This window comes from Rutilus rutilus, assembly GCF_951802725.1.
Source record: "Rutilus rutilus genome assembly, chromosome: 5".
Taxonomy (NCBI): Eukaryota; Metazoa; Chordata; class Actinopteri; order Cypriniformes; family Leuciscidae; genus Rutilus; species Rutilus rutilus.
In genome coordinates this window covers 32,828,220-32,843,886 of record NC_140213.1, presented here as the reverse complement: position 1 = coordinate 32,843,886, position 15,667 = coordinate 32,828,220, and the positions used below count along the sequence as shown (strand labels likewise).

At 37.1% G+C, this 15,667-nt stretch overlaps 1 protein-coding gene across 5 annotated transcripts in view; it reads left to right on the top strand.

The window, feature by feature from the left end:
- frmd4a (FERM domain containing 4A) overlaps positions 1-15,667 on the top strand; it is a 164,323-nt gene that overhangs the window by 64,998 nt on the left and 83,658 nt on the right. The window contains exon 1 of one of the 5 annotated variants that reach the window (XM_084409673.1): positions 8,558-8,899. The exons of the other annotated variants lie outside the window; for them this stretch is intronic. Coding sequence (XP_084265799.1) covers positions 8,834-8,899 — 66 coding nt within the window. The 5' untranslated portion in view covers positions 8,558-8,833. Of the gene's footprint in view, positions 1-8,557; positions 8,900-15,667 lie in introns of those variants that run through there. 5 annotated transcript variants of the gene reach the window in all.

The window sequence follows — 15,667 nt, the reverse complement described above, 5'->3', positions numbered from 1 at the left end:
CCTGTCAATGACGTAATATCCACGTTATCCCTGGTTTCCGCCTGTACTGCCATAGTAACCATGCCGACAGATGTGGAAAACAGCGTAACATTTAGCGGCACACTGTTGTTGTTTCGTTCAAACATTATGGATCATGGCAAGCAGACTTTGGGACAAAAGGAAAACTAAAATGAGGATCAATATCAGCGTGGCGTTTTCAAGATGCCGCGACTAACTTGGACATGACAGAGATTCACGTGTCATAAACCTACGCTTTTGTTATTGTAAGAGGTTAGCGACCCCTATCTGCGGAAAAAAAATTACATATTGTAGCTTTAAATTGATTGTCCGCCAAAAAAAATATAATTCATTTACTCACCCTTATGTCATTCCAACTCTGTATGACTTTCTTCTGTGGAACGCAAAAGAAGATATTTTTAAAATAGTTTTAGCTGTTTTTGTCCATACAATAAAATCCCCTATTGACCTTCATTGTATAGTGTGTGAACTATCACTTTTGGGTGAACTATCCCTTTAAGCTTAGTGTTTTGATAGTTTTAAGAATTATACTCATCATATTATACTCATGAAGGTAAAATCCTGTTGTTCCGTTGGGCATGTTGGGAGAATGTGTGTAAGTGAGGTCAAAGCTGGTCTGTGTTTTGAACGGTGTAGAGATGGGGTGGGTGTATTACACACTCTCCCCTTCACCAGATCCCTCACACATCTCTGGTTTTATTCATGGTCTTGCTCATTGCTCATTACTCTATAACGTGTGTGTCCGCCTGCAGGGAGGGTGTGCGTCACCCTGATACGGATCACCTGGTGATTTGATTGGCAGGTCCCTGGAGGTATCATTTTCAGATGGGACACCCCACTGATCTACAGAGTGAGAGTCTTTGAAATTGAAATATGGTAATGCAAGACAAGTCCAGGCTGCCCGTATGACGCTGGCTGACATTTTCATGGCTGGTTTTAAATCTCACTCTCTCTCACTGTCTTTTTTTCTCTCTGACACAAAAAGGCCTTTATAGGAATCCACTGTCCGGCTCAAAATACAGACAGGTATCCCGACATGAAAAACGACAAAAGTTCAGCAGAAATTAGCATATTTATTTAGCCAACAAAGCAACTTTGCAGCAGTTACTAGACATTACATTACAGACACGCCAGTGAGAATTCATCAAGAATGCAGAAGCATAAAATGTTAGTATTTCCCTCATTAGGACAGCTCAACAGCGGAGTGAAGGTAGATAGTAATAATGGACACGCACACACCTGCACCTGCTCATTAAAAACAAGAGAGAATGACAGATGGAGAAAAAGAAGGGTGCTGCACAGATGATAATGAGGTGTTGTGGGAGGAGACAGGCATGTTTTGTATAAAACTATATAAATGTATCATGGTTTCATGCACATGATATGTGGGAAAAAATAGAGTGGCCAAGAATTTATTCCCTCTTTTCAAGAATTTGTGGCCATGATATTTTTGGTCAAATAACACAAGTACACGAGATGTGATTCATTTTTAAATTCTGTCATTATTTACTCACCCTCAAGTTGTTTCAAACCTGTATGGATTTCTGCTGAACATGAAAGAAGATATTTTGAAGAGTTGTTGGACCCCATTGACTTTTTTTTTTCCTACTATGGAAGTCAATGGTGTACATCAACTGTCCTGTTACCGACATTCTACAAAATATCTTACTTTGTGTTCAGCAGAAGAACGAAATTCATGCAGGTTTGAAACAACTTGAGGGCGAGTACATGATGACAGAAGTGAACTATCCCTTTAAAGTAATGATAACTTGCAGTTCAGTAAGTGAGTCAGATGTTGATTCAGCCAGTTTATTCAGTGACGGATTCGTCCGAGTGATTTAAACTTGTAACTTTGTTAGTCTTTTGAACGATTAAAAGAACTGACTTGAGTCTTTTGTTTGTGAATCAGACAACGATGGTTGCACTGTATGTTGCTTAATCACTAAATAATTGACTCATAAGAGTCATTTGTGAGTTAATGGAACCCCATTGGTCAGAAGAATGAAGTATACGCTATATAATAGCATTATGGCTTCTTTCCTCAGAAAAATGTCATTCCATTCAAATTGAACATGATGAGACAGGGACTTTTAAGAACTGCAGCCAAAAAAACACTGATGTCACTGTGCCAAAAAGGCACTGAGCTGCATTGCACAATTGTCACAATATTTAATGTGGGAGCTAAGAGTCTGAATAACAGTTATCCTGGAATGAAAACCACAAAAACAAATTTTACACTGGCTGTTGGGGACATATAATAATTATAATTACTGGGTGTTATCGTTCAGAAGTTAAGAGTTATTGCGGATAAATTGGCAGCTAACTGAAGTCAAACCGGATGTTCAAGCACTGATATGAAGCAACAGCAGATAAAGGGATAAAAACTGTAATTAAGAATGTTTAGAAATGTTTCCTTTTGAAGTCTATGTGTTGGCATCTGAAAAAGGTTTTTCGCACGCATCCATACTGAGATTATCTATCTATCTATCTATCTATCTATCTATCTATCTATCTATCTATCTATCTATCTATCTATCTATCTATCTATCTATCTATCAATCTGATGTTCTATATATCATTCTGTCCTTCTATCTACAGTATCATCATTTTTCTCCAGAAACCTCTCCTCATTACATACTTCATTTTACTTCATTTATAAATACATGAATTATAATTGTTGTTTCTGTTGTCATTGTCATTATGCAGAACATTTGCATTTGTTTGGTGACTCAATGAGATTTTAGGTGATCATTGTTGAATATTTAATTGTCAGTGTTTTGCTTGGATCTGGCTGTATAGCTGGAGGCACAGTTTATGCACACACTTCGGGTGATTATGAACACTGATCCTTTGGTTCACCTCATGCATGAAATTGGTTTATGCGATCCAGAATGTCCTTTAGATGAGTTAAAGATCGGATGAGCGCACACACACACACACACACACACACACACACACACACACACACACACACACACACACACACTCCATCTCTCTTCCACAGGTGCAGTTATGCAGTCAAGAGTGTTGTTTCTGTGAAAAGTGGTGGGTCAGAATGCACTATAAATTGGTTTTATGCAGTGTCTTCTATGGTTTTCATTAATATCACTGTATATTACCTCTGAAGTATAAATGATGATTGTATAACAGTATAAAGTATAAAAGACATATAATTGTAAATTCATTTACGTATAGATTTTTTATTTACATGACCATTTTGCATTTAAATTTTACATTCCACTCTACATTTTTGAGTTTACTTTAAAATCCACATCTGAAATTCCAATTTGTTTTGTTTCTTTGAGTTTACTTTACATTTTTGAATTTACATTTCACTCCACTTCTTTTACATTCAGCTTTACATGACTCTACCTTCCACTTTACATTTCAAATTTAATTCAAACATTCATTTGACTTTGTATTCTGCTTGCATTTGATTCAATATTCCAATCCACATTTGACTTTACATTCCATTGTGCATTTTTTAATTTAAATTTGAATTTACACACTCTACAATACACATGAATATACATGTTAAATGTATATTCCACTTTAAATTTGATTTTAAACTTAAATGACATGTCACGTTTGAATTCACATTCTATTATGATTGCTTTTGAATTTATATTGTGCTATATTCTAGCATATGTCTTTACATTCTTTTTAAGCAGCACAGAAGGGAGATGAATGGACACACATACATACATGACACCGTTTATGTGGGCATATGTAGCAGTGATTGTAATAGCGTATTCTTGTGCAGTACGTCTTAAGTTAAGAGAGAGTGTGTGTGTGTGTGTGTGTGTGTGTGTGTGTGTGTGTGTGTGTGTGTGTGTGTGTGTGTGTGTGTGTGTGTGTGTGTGTGTGTGTAGTGTTTAAGTATTGGACCATGTCCTTTGGGAGTCTCCTGACATGCTCCTGCTGTAACTTTAATGCCTTTTTTTAAAAATAACCCAGACTGTTTAATTTATAAGAGGATCCTTGCGATATTCTGGAGTAGATGCTGTGTGTGTTGGTGTGTCGTTCTGAATTATGGCCGTTCTCAGTATAAAACTGGGCTGAGTTTAGTAGGGCAGAAAATGCTGACTCGTGACTCACCGTACTGCGTCTTTATCAGAGAGATTCACTTACACAGGTTCCCATCGATGGTGTGTGGGCATATGGACAGTGTGTGTGTGTGTGTGTGTGTGTGTGTGTGTGTGTGTGTGTTTGAGAGAGAGAAGCAAAAAGCTCTATATAGGTCAGAGAGCCAGTGCTGACTCAGGTGGAAAAGCAGAGCATTGTGAGTAGTAGACGCAGTGATACCGTGGTTCTGACATACAGGCAGAATAAGAATAATCAGTAGGAATAAACTATGAATGGAATGAAAGATAGAAGACTGAAGGAGTGTGAGGATATCGGTTTACACTGCTGCAGTCAAGGTCACCTTGATACACAGGGAGAAACACAGAGAATACAGAGAGCTCTTTATTACACAGACACACACACACACACATACAGCGAAGAAGACATTTTCAAATTCTGTGGTTTGTTGACTGACATCACATCACATAATTGCACATCACAGAATACTTGATTACAATGTTATTTCTGTGTAGTGGGTGACTTTAAAGGTGCATCATGTTAGAGTAGGTTAAGAGCAATTGAGAAGCAAACCACTTAGTGGACTTGTGATTTAGACTCTTGACCTCAAGACTATTTAAGGGGTTAAAGTGGACACACATAGTGCTTAATCCTGTTTTCAAGACATGCAAGCTGAGAGTGAGAGAAAAGGAGCTAAAAGATCTGTAATGCATGGCCTCGATATATATATCCGTTATATATTTAATTTATAATGGTAACACTTTAGTTTAGGGTCCAATTCTCACGTTTATCTAGTTTCTTGTTAGCATGCATATTACTAAGATAGTGGCTGTTTATAAATGCTTATAAAGCACATATTTCTTATTCTGCATGACCATATTCTACATGCCTTAATCCTACACAATATCTAAACTTAACAACTACCTTACTATTAATAAGCAGTAATTAGGAGTTTATTGAGGCAAAAGTCATAGTTTTATATATATATATAATTTTTGCTAGAATCCTCACAAATTTTAATTCCATTCTGCCATTCTGAAGGTTGCTGTCAGTGTAAACACTGAGATCTTTGTTGGCAAAATTGTCTGTGTATGTGCCAGTGTAAATAATGCCCCACCTAGCTCAATGTAGGAGGACAAACACTAAATAGATGGATGAAAGGAATCAAACAGAACAGATGTGAGAGCGTGTTTTGGCCCTCTTTACTCCTGATGTCAGTGGGCGAGCATGTGGTTGTGTGTAAATGTCAGGCTTAGAGTTACTTAGAGTTATGGGGAAAAACTCTAATAAAGTCCCTTAGACTTACACTCACTTGTAAGTTGTATAGGTAAAAATAAATATATAAAAAATAACAACCATGCACAGCATACCATAGTGGATTAGGGGAGTGATGTTTGTCAGTTAAGAAAAGCTGGAAAGAGGCTTTAGGTCAGGACTAAAACGGATCACCTAAGTCTTTCTCCTCTCGTGTGTGTGTGTTAAGCCTAGAAGAGCGTGTGAGAGTGGCTGCAGGTCATGTTTGCATGTGCACTGAAGAGTCTGGCTGAGAAATGTTGTTTCTGAACCAAAAACGAGACTGAGTTGCGAAGTTAATTTGCTGCTGAATGGATGTGGACAGTCAGAAACATGGTCAGAGCGCTTTGGATATCTGACAGACGGCTGCGTTTAATCAAAAAATGTGCTCTGGTCTGGTGAGGATTTTGGCGGTGACATTGAACATGAACAGCAGGAAGTTTGAGTCATTCCCAGAGCAGAATGAAATAATTCAAGTGACAGTGAAGAAGAGTGTCTTCCTGGACTAAAAACTAAAGTTGACCATGTTCTCATTTATGGTAAGAAAGCATTTTACAGTTACACTAGAAAACTGTGCATACTTGATTATGCCTATGATTAACATCTATGCAAATGAGATTAAATAAATGGTTGTTGGCACTTGGCACAAACTATTTGAACAGGAGGCACTGGAAAATTACATATTGGAAAGTTTCCTTAAAGAAGCACGTGATTTAAAATAAGTGTTGCTTGCACATACATACCATTATGCTGATGTGTTGTTGGTGGATGCCAGAGTTTTGCCCTGCAGTTAAGGTGTGTATGGTTTTTAATGCATTGATATACTATAGGGTAAGAGTTTTGTTCTAAACCACATAATTATAATAAGCATAAGAAGAGTTCAAATGCAAAAGCCTCTAAGTGCCATCTGAAATTTTCTTCTAGAATGATCATTTTTATCAAGCTTGTATGTTTTTGTTCAGTTATTTCACTTTAATGGCAATGAAAATGACCTATTAATTGTCATTAAAGTGAAATTACTGAACTACGAGCTTGAAAAAAATGATCATTCTAGAAGAAAATTTCAGATGGCACTTAGAGGCTTTTGCATCTGAAGTCTTCATAAGCATTAATGATAGTGATGTTGGTTTGTTTACTTTTTGAAATATCTATTGAATATGCACAAAAATACACTTGGATGTAATCACTTTTGACCTCTGAAGATAAGTTGCCTCAGCAGCGTCAAACGGTCATTATATCATCCAGACTAAATTGTAGGGTCAAGGGGTCAACAAGACTTCAATGTAACAAATTGTCACTTTAAGGTGTCCGTGCGTGCGTGTGTGAACCTGTCATTTTCATGGAGGTCATAGGTCAACACTCTTACAAGTCAGTGTTGTGCTTGCATCAGTCCTGTCATCTTATCTGGTCATTTGTGCAGTAAACACACTGAATATTACCTCCACCTGTCCTTAAGCGAGAGTTTAATCTACTGCTGGCTGTGTCCCTCATAATGGGATTGGTCTGCAGGCCTTCAGCCATGGTTAAAAATGGGTTGACATGGACATTACCGTTTAAAAGTTTGGGGTCGGTAAGATTTTTCAAATGTTTTTGAAATAAGGCTTTAATGCTCACCAAGGCTACATTTATTTGATTAAAAAAACAGTAAAACAGTAATAACTTGAAATATTATTACAATTTAATATAAAAATTTGTTATTGTAATATATTTTAAAATGTAATTTATTGCTGTGATGCAAAGCTCAAAGTCTTCAGTGTCACATGATCCTGCAGATTCTAATATGCTGATTTGTTGCTCTAGAAACATTTCTTATTATTATCAATGTTGAAAAGTTTTTGCTGCTTCTTATTTTTTTGTGTAAATTGTGAGAGTTATCAGGATTCTTTGATGGATAGAAAGTTCAATAAACAGTTTATTTGAAATAAAAATCTTTAATTTGTCTAATGTCTTTACTGTCACTTTTTATCCATTTAATGTATATTTGATCAATTAAAGTATTAATATATTTAAAAATCTTAACTGTCCACTATAGCCGCCCTTTGTGGAGAGTGAAACACACTCCGCCGCTTTTTGTTTTATTTCTGGCACATTTTGTATCGTGTAAAATTGAGCTTATATAGAGTATAAAGTATCAAGTTTCAATTGTATTCAGATCTAAACATGCCTCAGTGCTGTTAAAACCAGTGAGTACTTTTCCATGGTATTTTAAGACATGAGGAAATGTGTTTCTATGGTGTTTAGCTCTATAAAAAGAAGCTCTTTTAAAACGCTAAGACCTCTGATAATTTTTCATTATGCAGAAGATTAGGTTCTGATAGTGTGAAGCGTACATGAATGCATGAAATGAATTTCGTGTTTGATCACTGATTCAGAATATGGCCGCCTCAGCTTCGGGACGTTTTTTTAGCTTTGCATTTTACAGGATAAGGCCTGTTTGATTTGCCAGCAGATGTTAGCATCTGTATGTAAGTGTGTGTGTGTTCTCTGTCTACACTTTAAACTTATGACTCAAATGGAGTCATATCCTGCTATTTATAATTACACCCCTGTGTCTCTTTATCTCACCGTTCTCTCTACACCTCATATTGAGAAGACTAATCGCATTGCATGCGACGTAAACAGTGGTAAACTCTCGATCGCTTACATAAGTTGGAGAGACTCGGCACATTGCCTTGTTTTGTGGACGGGGCATCACAGAGACATTCTTGGCCCTTCGTTAATGGGCAACACAAAGCCGCATTGATCAGAAGGCCCGTGTGAATGAGTCGGGCATTAGACACAGACACCCTCGCGGGTCCTCCTCATCCTCATGGGTCCCGGTGCACAATGGGGTCTACTGTGGGTCCACTGCCTCCAGGAAGAGGCGGACACACTGTTCCACACACACATAGACGGTTGGTCATCCTCAGTAATGAAGTTTTGTCCTTATGTGAAGTGAGCTGGACGGTCTGTTCTTGTCTCAGTGCTGTCCTGCGTGTGAAAGTGTTCACGGCTGGAGGAAGACTATGAGCGACTTAGGTGTCATGTGGTTGTCATACGGTGCAGTCTTCCAAGAATTGAGCCAAAGAAGGGGAGGTCTTCATGTGGATGTTCAGAAACACAGACACTAGTTAGAGCTATTTTCTGGATCTGGAGTCCAGTCTGACACAATCTGATCCGGGACGGACCTATGAGAAGCACAGTCAGGAGACCTTGTGTTTGGTGTGGTCCTCTGTCATCCAGATATCTTTTGGCTGTTATAGAGAACGTTGATTAAAAGAAAGGATTTTGGACATTGCATGTGGATATGTCGACATTCCAATTATGTATGTTCAGATTTTTGGAAACTGGATGTCCATTTTGGCTGTCGTGCGCAAACATTTTATGTAAACAACCTTGTTTTCTTCGTATCTGAAGTTATCATCAGTTTATGTTGAGTTAGTTGACTGCATAAGCCATCATGACACTGGCAGCAAGACTTGATGACCTGGAAACAACTCTGGAGCACATGCTAATGGACGTGTTTGTAAGTCAAATTAAGTTCTTTTTCTCTTTTTGTTTCTTTCTTTCTCCACTACACTTTTAAAAATAAAGGTTCCAAAAGGGCTTTTCACATTGATGCCGTAGAAGAACCCTTTTGGGTTCCTCAAATAACTTTTCTGTTTATATAAAAAAAAAAGAAAAAACATTTTAACAATCTGAAATTTTTTTCCAATATAAAGTGCCTTTAAACGTTTCATTGATGTTAAAAATTCTTTATGGAACCATATATGTGACCCTGGACCACAAAACCAGTCACATGGGTCAATTGTTTTAAATTGAGATTATAAATAATAATGCTGTAAAATAAAGCTGAATAAATCTGGAACCTGAGGGTGCAAAAAAATCTAAACATTGAGAAATTCGCATTTAAAGTTGTCCATTTATGTTCGCGATTGTGCTGCATTCACTCACAAAAATAAATGTTTTATATATTTACAGTAGGAAATGTACAAAATATCTTCATGGAACATGATATTTACTTAATAGCCTAATGATTTTTGGCATAAAGGAAAAATCGATAATTTTGACCCATACAATGTATTGTTGGCTATTGCCACAAATATACCCGTGCGACTTGTGACTGGTTTTGTGATCCAGGGTCACATATGCCAATAAGGAAACTTTTATTTACCTTTTGTGTAACAAAAAAAAGGCAAAAATATAGTGACAGCTCCATTTTCTTTTAAGTAACTTGGAATAACATGTAAATACCATATATGGTCTGTTTCTTTTTTGTTTGCTATAGTTTGTATAGTTCTCCCCAAAATGAAAATTATGTATATTTATTATTATTATTCATTCATTTTGTTCCAATCTTTTTGACTTTCCATATTCTGTGGAACACAACAAATTTTCTTTTCCACAATAAAAGTCAATGGGGTCCAATTTTTTTTGGACCTTAATTAACTTTTGCTGTATGAACACAAACAATTCTTTAAAATATATATTTTTTACGTGTTCCACAGAAGAAAGAAAGTCATACAGATTTGAAAAGAGCATGCATATTACTAGGATATTGGCTGTTTATTAGTACTTATGAATGCCTTATTCTGCATTACATCCCTTAATCCTAGCCAATGCCTAAACTTATCAACTAACTACAAAAGTCGTAGTTTATAGTGAGAATTGAACCCTAATCTAAAGTGCGAATATTCATTTTGGGTGAACTATTGCTTTAGGGTTTGAGTTGTTTCTTCCATCTGATCTTGGCTTTTGCTCAAATGTGTGCTTCATCTGTGACTGCAAGGTGATGAAAATGATGATGCTGATGAAAAAAGTCTTTGCTGAAGTTTCACTTCTGTAAATAATTAAATCATCTCACCTGAGTGAGAGACACCGCAGGCCTGACAGACTTTCGCAGTGCAATCTGGTTGTTTGTGTGTGTGCGACTGTGCATGTGTGCCAGTTAAAGAAAAACTGCTGTAAATTCCATGATTATGATTGCACTGAAACTTTTAGCCTGGTGGACAATAAAACAAGTGAAGAAAATTCCATAGACTTACATTAAAAGAGGGACATGATCTTGTGGGTGGGACACTTTTTGCTTGGTGGGCTAGTAAGCAACCACTCAGAATACATAAACGCCCTGGTAAACATCCAGATCACCCTATTTTGCACACTTAAGAAAATCTAGTTGTCAGTGTGTGTAAATGAAAGACAACTCATGTTTGAATACAATCAGCATGTCTTTCCTTATATTTCTGTGTAAGACTTTGACAATAATTAGATTTGTGTAGTCTCTGTGAGCTGAACAGCATATGTCTCTCATCAAGAGCCTACAGGAAGTCTGAGAACAAAGCTCTGATTATTTTTACCCAACCGGTTTATAATCCCTTTATTTTAATCTCCTGACGTAAGATATTTCAACAATTCCTCTGATGTTATTTTTGGAAAAGATTAATTTTGTTCCCGAAAAAAAGTTTGATTTCCATGAACAGTCTGTCACATTAAAAACTGGGTTTGGTGATGTGTGATGTTCTGTCGTCAGATCTTTTAAGAGCAAATAATGAAGGTTATTTTCCCAGAGATGTATGCTGTCGGAAGCCTTTTATATAAGGGTGTGATGTAATTGGACTTTGAAGTAAATAAGAATTTGAGGTAAATGCTCTTGAGTTTCTACCTTATGATATAAACTCCGTTCAAAAGTAGGGGTGTTTTGTGCTAACCTAGGCTGCGTTTATTTGATCAAAAATAAAGTAAAAACAGCAATTTGTGAAATATTTTAACCATTTAAAATAACCATTTTCTGTTTTAATATATATGTTTATAAATATATTAAATATAGTATAAATGTTTTAAAATATAATTACTCATGTGATGCAAAGCTGAATTTTCAGCATCATTACTCCAGTCTTCACTGTCACATGATCCTTCAGAAATCATTCTAATGCTGATTTGGTGATGAAGAAACATTTCTATAATCAGTGTTGAAAACAGTTGTGCTGCTTATATATTTTGTGGAAACATTAATAAAAAAATAAAATAATCTGGATTCTTTGAGTAGGAAGTTTAGAAGAATAGCATTTATCTAAAATGGAAAACTTTTGTAACATTATAAATGTTTTCCCTTTCCTTGCTTGGATCTGTTAGGGTTATGTTTAGTTCTGATTAGTTTGATTGGTTTAGTTTGGTTTCCCCTGTTACCATTTGCCCCGTGTTCTAGTTCCTTGTTAGTTTCCATAGTTTACTCATCTGTTGTCATAGTTTCTAATTAGTTACTCACCTGTTCCCAGTTCCTTTGATATTTTTATTCTTTTATACTTTGATATATTTATATTTATCTGTAGTCTCCCTTTGTATTTAAGGCCTTAGTTCCCTTTGTTCAGTGTTCGGGCTCGTTTGTGCTAAGCTTATTCCTGTGATCTCCTGCGTGTTCTTTGTTACCTTTTTGGATTTATTAAAGAGATTTTGTTGATCTCCTTCGTCTTTGTGTTCTCATTACAGCCAGAGCGTCACAATGTCCTTGCTGAATAAAAGTATTTATTTTTTCCAAATGGCAGAGGGCATGGCCAGTAGTTTGTCGCTTGTCACCATGGGAACAATGGGGTGGTGTAAAGGGCATAGCTGGCCATGACTCCATTTTATTGGCCCTCCATCACACACACAACTGCACAGTGTGTGTATGTGAGTCTCCCAACAGTAACAACGTCCAACTGGAGGACAGGGTGAAACCGGCCATTATAAAGAATGAGCGATAAAGCCCATTGTGTATGTTTGTTTGGCTTTGGCTCGTGCGTTTGGCAGCGCTGCAGTATTGTGATGTTTTCAGTGACTTCTATTGTAAATGCACCTCACATACACAGTATTGTCCCAATGTTTCAGCCTGAAGAAACTGCAGGTTCTTTCTTTCATGTTTCCAGCTCACAAAGCAATGGCACCCAGTATTCAAACTTTCCACCAGGGACAAAACAGTCGGTCCCTCTCGCTGTTGTGGTTTATTTGGTATTTGAATAGATCTTTCGTAGATACTTGTGTGCCCTCGTCATGCCTTATGCAAGACGTTTTTCAGTGCATGTACTGGTGAAGGGGGCGACTCCCATCATCCCATGTATTGTCTCGCAATGATGTTTCTGTCACTTTGATATTTAAATCAATTTATCTTACAATTGCAATCTTAAAATTGTTACTTTATATCTTATAATGTAAATTTGTATTGCACAATTGCAAGTATATTTTCCATAATTGCAACTTTTATATCTCATAAACGCAACTTTATTTTCTTTAATTGTAACTTTGTATCTTACACTATATGACTTTATACTTTATTTCTCATAACTGCCTTCTATCTCAAAATATCTCAAAATATTTTTTCTTATTTTAAACTGTCACAATTACGTGTTTTATTTTTTACTCTGAAGTAGAGACTGTTTTCAATAGAAGGTGAACTGAAAACATCATATTAAACTAAATTATGACTTTGGGTGCTGAAATTGTTTTTTAGCCGAATACCTTCACTGAGATACTAAGAAAAAAAGAGAGGAAAAAAAACAACAACACTAAAATGCTATAAAATCATAGAATACGGCTCATTTAAGTCTACAGACCCTTTCCAAAAAATTAGAATATCATGGAAAAGTTTATTTATTTCCATAATTCCATTCAAAACGTTAAACTTCCATAGATTATAGATTCAGGGCCCACAACTTAAACGATTTCAAGTATTTAGTTGTTTATTTGTACATAATTTGGCCTTCCACGAAAACAGGATTTAAATTTTTTTGAATATTACATGAAATCACACAGTAATTACACAGTGATACCATGGTCATTGAACCAGGTTTTGGTTCTTTTGGCAGTGTGGGCTGGGTGCAAATCCTGCTGGAAAATGAAGTCAGCATGAAGTGCTCTGAAAATGTCCTGGTAGACGGCTGCGTTGACTCTGGATTTAATAAAGCACAGTGGACCAAAGTCCTCTTTTCTGATGAGAGCAAATTTTGCATCTCATTTGGAAACCAAGGTCCCAGAGTCTGGAGGAAGAATGGAGAGGCACACAATCCAAGATGCTTGAAGTCCAGTGTGAAGTTTCCACAGTCTGTGTTGGTTTGGGGAGCCATGTCATCGGCTGGTGTTGGTCCACTGTGCTGTCCACTCAACGCAGCCGTCTACCAGGACATTTTCAGAGCACTTCATGCTTCCTTCAGCAGACAAGCTTTATGGAGATGCTGACTTCATTTTCCAGCAGGATTTGCACCTGCCCACACTGCCAAAACAATGACCATGGTATCACTGTGTAATTACTGTGTGATTTCATGTAATATTCAATTTTTTTTAAATCCTGTTTTCGTGGGTTTTATGAGCTGGAAGCCCAAATTATGTACAAATAAACAACTAAATACTTGAAATCGTTTAAGTTGTGGGCCCTGAATCTATAATCTATGGAAGTTTAACGTTTTGAATGGAATTATGGAAATAAATAAACTTTTCCATGATATTCTAATTTTTTGGAAAGGGTCTGTATGTTTTCTATAGTGAATATTTGAATGTCCTTTGAATATTCTCCCCCGAAACAAATCAGTATTTCCAAAAACCATCTGCAGCACTTGATAACAGATATGTGCTTTATTTTAATGAGGAAAATTAAAGTGGCTGTTGATAATTTATAGACTCAATAACCCCAGGAGCGTTATCAATTTGCTTCACTGAAGTGAATTATTCCAACATGGCCAACAAACCCTTGCTCTCGGCGCTTGTGTTTTCCCTCTTTCTTGTTTCACTGTTCTCAGCCTCACCCTTTCCCACATTAAGTATTTCAAAACCCTTTCCTTCTCCTTCTCCTTCTCCATCCAATTGGCTTCCGTTCGCACCAAAGTAGGTCTTATACCGAGTTCAAACCTCTGAGAAGAGCGTTGGTGTGGATAGATTTTTTTTTTAGTGTTTGTGTGTGTGTGGGGAGGGTTTTAATTATGGAAATTTATGAAAACTGGCTCTGGATAACAGCCACACAGACTGCAATGGACGCCATCTGAGACACACACACACACACACACACACACAGTGCCATGGGCTAAGATTACAGGGTGCTGTGTAAACAGGGTCTGGAAGATCCCCTGCAGTCCCAGAACAGAGGCAGAGCTCCAGAACTCCATTAGAACATCTCAGCAAGACTCGAGCAGCCTCCCCCATCCCCTGCCGTACACTCTCTTTTGTGTTATTGAGAGCGTTTAGAGATTTTATTTGTGTTATTATATTGGATAAATTGACTTAGCCAAACAGTAAGACTGTGACAGGTTCATTTACCGTGTTTTGAATGGTGACATGTTCACCTATTTGCTAAAATGGCCTGCTGTATCGGAGAAAATGCTCAGGCTGGTATATATATACGGTATGTTTGTGAGTTAGTACCCGTTCCCCCGGGCGTTTTATCCACTCTCGGGTTGTATTAAGAATGTCACGGTTACACAGGAAGTAATAGCTTGGTTTATAGTGTGTGAGTGGGGAGGGAACCAGCTCACACGTTGTGACAAATTTGATCAGTTCCCCTGTTCCCCATCTTGGTTTACCACAAAGGCATAATTTAGCTATAAAGAACTGTTCCTCTATATCTATAATATAAGGCAAGTGTGCAAAGAGCCGTCCAAACCCTCGGTGACTTAGCAGTACGGTAAAAATAGAAACGGTTTTTAATATTCCTAATCTAGAGCAGCTACTGAATGAATGATGCTGAGCGGGAATTAGAAGGAAAGCTCCTCTCTCACTCTCTCTCTCTGAATTATTAAAGAGATGGGGGGGGGGGAGCGGGCCCCCCAATAGTGTCGAACGGGTCACCTCTCTGACTAGGGCTCAGAGTGTTTTTTTCGTATGTTACTATGTGGTTGCTAGGGTGTTCTGTGTGTTGCTTACTTGCACAAGTCAAAAGAGCCTACCCTTTATGATGACATTTGCATGTTTTTTTTATCATTTAATGAAATGTGTTTTTGTATTTGATATTTATCTGAACTTTTATTAAATTCATCACAATGCATTCTGGGATTGCCTTGACCACAAGGGACCTATGGAGATCTTAGAAGGCAGAATATCGTCACTGCCTACCTTTTGGAACATCCTTTGTGACAGGAGGAATAGTCCCATCAGAATAGTTCACCCTAAAATTAAAATTCTGTCCAATTCTGTTAACCCCCAAATAATCATTCATCATTTACTCACCCTTATGTGAGTCCAGATATTTTGAAAAATTTACATACAATGAAAGTAAGTGGGGTCCAGTCCAGTGTTATTTTGGACCCCATTGACTTCAATTCTAAGGACAAAAACA